Source organism: Podarcis cretensis (genome assembly GCF_951804945.1).
Source record: "Podarcis cretensis genome assembly, chromosome: 6".
NCBI classification, from domain to species: domain Eukaryota; kingdom Metazoa; phylum Chordata; class Lepidosauria; order Squamata; family Lacertidae; genus Podarcis; species Podarcis cretensis.
Genome location: NC_137175.1, coordinates 49,263,335 through 49,269,334, shown reverse-complemented (window position 1 = coordinate 49,269,334; position 6,000 = coordinate 49,263,335). Strand labels below are relative to the sequence as shown.

General features: G+C 44.4%; 1 protein-coding gene across 3 annotated transcripts in view; it reads right to left on the bottom strand.

The window, feature by feature from the left end:
• Nucleotides 1-313: 313 nt before the first annotated feature.
• Nucleotides 314-6,000, bottom strand: part of ELAPOR1 (endosome-lysosome associated apoptosis and autophagy regulator 1) — a 54,811-nt gene continuing 49,124 nt past the window's right edge. For 2 of the 3 annotated variants that reach the window (XM_079980269.1, XM_079980267.1), the window contains exons 19-23: nucleotides 5,331-5,457; nucleotides 4,550-4,728; nucleotides 2,998-3,163; nucleotides 2,290-2,370; nucleotides 314-589 (exon numbers count right to left, since the gene is read on the bottom strand). In XM_079980269.1, coding sequence (XP_079836395.1) covers nucleotides 521-589; nucleotides 2,290-2,370; nucleotides 2,998-3,163; nucleotides 4,550-4,728; nucleotides 5,331-5,457 — 622 coding nt within the window. In that variant the 3' untranslated portion in view covers nucleotides 314-520. The remainder of the gene's footprint in view (nucleotides 590-2,289; nucleotides 2,371-2,997; nucleotides 3,164-4,549; nucleotides 4,729-5,330; nucleotides 5,458-6,000) is intronic. The other variant, XM_079980268.1, reaches the window with a different exon arrangement.

Genomic DNA, 6,000 nt, shown 5'->3' with positions numbered 1-6,000 from the left:
TGCTTTAGTACACAGAGAAAGTATTTTGAAAGTCAAGTTGGTGTTAAAATGTAACGAACATTTACAGAGCAGCTGTGTGCATATATACTTCCCCCAGGTAAGGATTGCAGCCTTAAGAGCCTGTCTCAATGGGCTGACTTAATTAATGGCAATGATATCTTGAGCTGTTTTACACATTTCTGGTGTCAGGGGAGAGAGGAAATGCAGCTATTGTCACTAGCATAGAACAACTTTTGTTGAAAGGTAAAACCCAAAAGCATTACAGAAGAGTGGGTAGGGAGCGCAGGAAAACATACAAATATATATCTACATATAATTTTAAAAGCACAGTTGTATTTGGCATGGTTTTCTTTCGGGAGGGAATGTTAAAATTTTCGGTTTTAAAAAAGTACAGTAAGAAGCTGAAGTTAAAAGTGTATCCAATAAGGCCACATGGCAAGTTCATCAAAGTGCAGGGATTAACCAAGGAGAACTCCCAAAGCATCCTGCAGGAAAGGCATGGGAGATGGGCAATCCATTCCTAAAGATCCATGTCAGTGGTGCCAGAGGAGGTCTTCAGTGGGACCGAGTCAAAGCCATCAGATGTTCTCTAAAGACAACATAAAACAAAGTGTGAGTGGGACTATATAAAATGTCATTTGCAACTCTCAAAGCCCCCACCTTTTGTTTGAAGTAAACCAGATTACCGTATTTTTCGCTCTATAAGACGCACCAGACCACAAGACGCACCTAGTTTTTGGAGGAGGAAAACAAAAAAAATATTCTGACTCTCAGAAGCCAGAACAGCAAGAGGGATCGCTGCGCAGTGAAAGCAGCAACCCCTCTTGCTGTTCTGGCTTCTGGGATAGCCTGCATTCGCTCCATAAGACGCACACAAATTTCCCCTTACTTTTTAGGAGGGAAAAAGTGAGTCTTATAGAGCAAAAAATACGGTATGTCATATCCCAGTAACTAACACGGAAAGAACACAGAGTGCAATCCTGCACCCTATGCTCATGAAAGGGCAGTAGGGTGCAAGGGCAACTCCCACAAAACTCTTATGATACCCAGCTGCCTCCATGCATGGTCTTCTGACCCTGTCAGAATGGCTATTGTAGGAGTGTTACGGGAAACACAGTGCTACCTAAGTGCTATATGGAACCACAGTTTAGTTCTACTTCCAGCCGACTGCAAAAAGCAACGTCTCTGGAGTACTTAAGGACCTTAGCATGGAAGCAACCTGTGCTGGATAGCAGTGCATTCAGAAGAGACAGTTGGTGGAGAGGTGAGGGTTGTCACTGAGCCTTGTGGGAGCCACTCAGCAACCAGTACCCAGAGAGGACTGAATTCAGAAGGATCCACCCTGTGGATAGGGTGCTGGACATGGTTCAAACTCCACTTCTGCAATAACCTCACCAGCAGCTTTGTGCAAAATAATTATTTCAGCCTCCATCTGCAAAATGGGGATAACAGTGATCGCAGCAGTTGCATCAGGCTGGTTGTGAGGATAAGGAACTATTATGTTGCAAATAGAAATATATGCTAACAGCTAAATATTCATAACCTCTTGATTAAAGACCCTAATTCAAGCAAAGCAAGCCCATACACATGAGAATTCGCCAACATTTTAACAGAATGTATTTACTGGGTGGGGGCGGGAATAACTTTTGGGTCCCAAGCAGAAAGGCCCAGTTTGCTTGTAATTTGCAGGGGAGTGGAGAAAACCCACCCACATTCTGTGTACAGTGTTCAGTTCCCATAATTTATTCCAGACATGGCATTTGAATCCCACAGGCCCAGATTTCCATGGCTCTGCCTTGGTTCTCCCCAGCTCCATCAAGTCAGAGCAGCCCTGACTCTGGCTCTCAAAAGATGAAACTGAGCAAAATATGACACAGAGCCAGTCATACATGATTCTGGACAGCACAACGAGTAGCAGCTACTTGTTCCAGAGACAAGTCAGGGCTCAAGGACCTTTCTGGGTAAGTTTAGCATCCTATACTTGCAGCCTGAATTAACACCCATTGGTGTGTCTCCAGCACACATTGGGCCTCCTTGCCTTCCTCCTCCAAAATAAAGGTTGTGGCACCGTCTCCCTTTGGGAAAGGAGAGGCTGCAGTTGTAGAAAGCTGGCAGCGTGGCTTGGATTTCCCAAGAATACCATACCATGCTGGGTCCCAGTCAGATATCACAAGGCCATATTGTCATCCCATCCAATGCCATTTGGTTACTATACACCCTCAGTCAGCTGGCTTGTTTTTAGACACAGGGGACACAAGACAATACCATCTACATTTGGTCTCTATCTACCTGGAAGACTCCTCCTCTTAGCTTATTGAGAACAGCCCTACACACAGACTCCTGCCATGCCTGACTGTACCTAAGAGAAGCCTACAGGAAAACAAATAGCCACATTAGGGGGGGGAGGGATAAAATGAAAAATAAAAGCAGCGCACCATTAACCAGAACATCAGTCAGTAGAATAGGAAACACAGCAGCATGTGAATATAGACTCTGAGGCTGGAGAAAGCTCACAGATCTAGGATGAGGACTTTACTGTAATAATGACTTTTGATTGGTCCCTAGCCTGTAGCATCCTGGAAGGTTAGCTGTGTTTGATGTATTTGTTTGGAGAGAAAATGTCCTTTTCCTTTTGCTACTCTGTCAAGATTTTTAACAGGATAGAGGAGGAGAATGAAGCTTTAATCACTCTTCTCCCTCCCCTCCCCCCAAACCCCTACTACAGCCTGGGTCTTGCAAAGTCAGCAGCCCATGCTAGAAATCATTACTTCAAAAATAAAAGGATAGTGACTACTAGAGAAAGGCACACACACACCTCAGGGATACTGTACATATTAAGTGAATTGGGAAGCTGTCTATTCAGATGTGGCCCCACAAGTTCAACATGACATGTTAGACATCTGTCAGGTTAGATAAACACTGGAGCCAAGCCCAAGGCCTCTGTTGCTTCATGCTGGCGCATTACATGTGCAGGCTGGGCCTCACAAAGCACCTTACCTTTGTGGTGAAAGCCCTTATTTTGCCAAAGAGAGAATTCTTGCTTGTGAATATCAGGTCATCCTCTGCATCTTCCCCCTCCATAATGGCACAACTGTCAGCAGCTGGCAGCTCACTGTCCTTGGCACTGGAATTCATCACCAGCTTGGAATATTTATACTCCAACCTTCAAAGATATAAGACAGACATAGAGAAAGCCAGATGGATGATGGATGAATAGAGTTTGAGTCCCAAAAATGGGACACTTGCGGGGTGGGGGGTCACTTTAAAATCTGGAGATGCTAAGCCCTGCTTCAAGCCACGTGAAAGCTGACTGTTACAGGTAGAAAAAGAAATGTTTTGTACACCCCAACAAGCATGCGCAGTCATACACATTCACAATCCAAAGGATTTATTAGCTTAATCCTATGCATGCACTGCAAAGGTGGGATATTTTCCCTCCTGGAGAAAATTCAAAAGGAGCTTGAATTTCAGTTTCTCCAAAGAGGAAACAATTCTGTTTCCCTTCTTCTCAGAATATTCAGCTGCTGATCTTTGCCAGCGAGCATTTCAGAGCCCCATCTGCTGCTTGGAAGTGGAGACCTCTTTCCTGGGTGCAGATAAGCAAGCAGCGAAGGCTTCTAATTCAAGTGGTGGTGGGACTGGTATCCTCTCTGCCGGCAGATACTTCCATATGTAAGCATCCAAAGGGGACACTTATCATAGCATAAATCCACTGGCAGTAGGTACATTCAAGCAACAGTAGACCTGATCCCCTATAGTTGTTGAGAAACTGATGGGTAAGAAACACTCTTCATTGAAGAGGTTTCATCACAACTACAGCTGGAATTGGATCACTGCTCAGCAAACTCCACTCAATATTTGCTGGTAATGCCACCAGCTTTTTCTAGTGCATGTGCTGGGAAACTAATTCACAGGATCCATCTGCAAATTTTGTAGCAATATGGTCAAGGGGTGACTCATAAAGGGCTGTGGCTTGTGAAAAGTCATAGGCAGTCCTAGCCAGTCAGCAACCCTGTAACTACACAATGCTAACCTGATGCCCTATGTCTCATATTGCCCACCAGTAAAGAGGTTTTTTTTTGGGGGGGGGGTTCTTCCCCTATATATCACTGCCCGTATGAAGATGTCTCATTTCACAAGCTGCACCCCTTTCACAAGGTGCTACTGAACAGGGCTATGGATGCACTGTTTGTGAGTGTGTTAAAAGTTGCATGCACTTAACGCTTCTGGAAAATAAAAACTGGTTTGTTTTTGGTGGGTCTTTCTTGCTTTTTAGGCATGGAAGGATAGGCAGGGTTGAGAATGGGATGATAAGAAGGCAAACTGGGGAAGGCGAGAATGCCATCACTGACATGTAACAATGTATAAAAAATTGACATATTACTGAAGAGCTTGCTACTTTGAACACAGACTCACCTATTTGCTTCTGCTGTGCTGTTCAAGGTTGCCATCTGATTTAAAGGGCAACCTTGAAAAAGGTCTTGGGCAGCTATGAAGCAAGCAAGCAAGCAAGCGAGCATAATGGGCAGGAACAGAAGCAGCTACTCACTTCTGGTTTTTCTTCCAGAAGTAGCAAGTCATTGCAGTCAGCAGGATAGCAGCACAAGTCCCCGCCGAGATGCCCACTTTGAGCCAGAAGTCCATGGCTTTGCAAATGCTGACTTTTTGATCTGGGAGTGAAATGCCTCCCGAACACAGCTTGGGCTCCCTCCATACATACGTGGTTCTCTGTGGAAGAAAAAGCAGGCATGGCCTTCTTTTAATCACATGCAGTCGCAGCTCATGTTGCATTTTTGTACTCTTTTTGATGCTGATGGTCTTACTGTACATTTCTGTTTTACCCTGTAGCACTTAGGAGAGATTTTACGCTAAGCTATATAGAAATGGTTTTCAGGGAAATAAACTGAAACCAATATAGAAATGTAGTGTTGATGCCACCTTATAGATTTGAAGCAACCATAATAGCTGTACCACCACCACCACCACTCTAGAGGGATCTTGAAGGGACATAATCCTCTTAACAAAAATAAATCGGTACATCATTGCTGAACCTGCTGCTGAAGCGGTTTATTGTGGTGAAATCAGTGGAACTGACTTCAGGTAAGCATGTTTAAGATCAGACAAGTATGGTTTTGTGACAACTCCAGGGGGAAAAATAGTGGATTTCAATTTGGTGTCTCTGCCTGTCCTAACCGGCATGTTCACTAAATGATCATTGGGCTGCCGTAGCTGTCGATGACTTGTTTTAATGTTCATATAATAGTCACAAAAATGGGCAGGTCTCAGGCCCTGAAGATAAGAACTCAAAAGAAGCCATTCTGCGTCCCTACCTGAATCCCTCCAACACAGGCACTGATGATAGCATGGTAGTCATCTGCAGAACAGAGGGGGCAGGCTTCAACAGTCTCCCACAGGAAATGGAAAGTGCATCCGTCACAGGTTCCTTCAGGGCACTTGCTGTTTGAAAAATTATAAAGTGCCATCTGAAATGGAGTCTATTCAGTGGCTCACCTCATGACCTAGCTGTTGTGGGTGTCAAGACCTGCCCTTGTCCCAGACCTGCCATGAAAGAGTCTGTCACCAGTGACTCCAGGGAACCAAAGCCATGCCTCATGTATGTAGCGCATGAACTCTGCTGCATGGAACACTTGTTCTTGCTGTAAATGCTATTTCTTTCATCGATGTCAATAGGTCTTAGGCATTTCCTGTATCTGAGTTACACAGACCCCTTGGAGACCTGTGACATTCATGAAAGAATTTAAACCCTGCAAGGTTGAGATAGGCTCCATTGTTAGACCACTTCACCACCATTCTACTTTGACTATACCCAGTAGACCTCTGCATTTTAAAGAGGTAAAGAAGTTGTGTTGGTATGTGAAGGAATGGATATGGCAAAGCTTATGCTGATAGGTTAGGTCTGTAAATGTAAATGAGACTGAGCTGGGTTCCAGAAGCGTGTCACAGTGATAAACGTCATATAAAGTTGGTGGCATATGAATG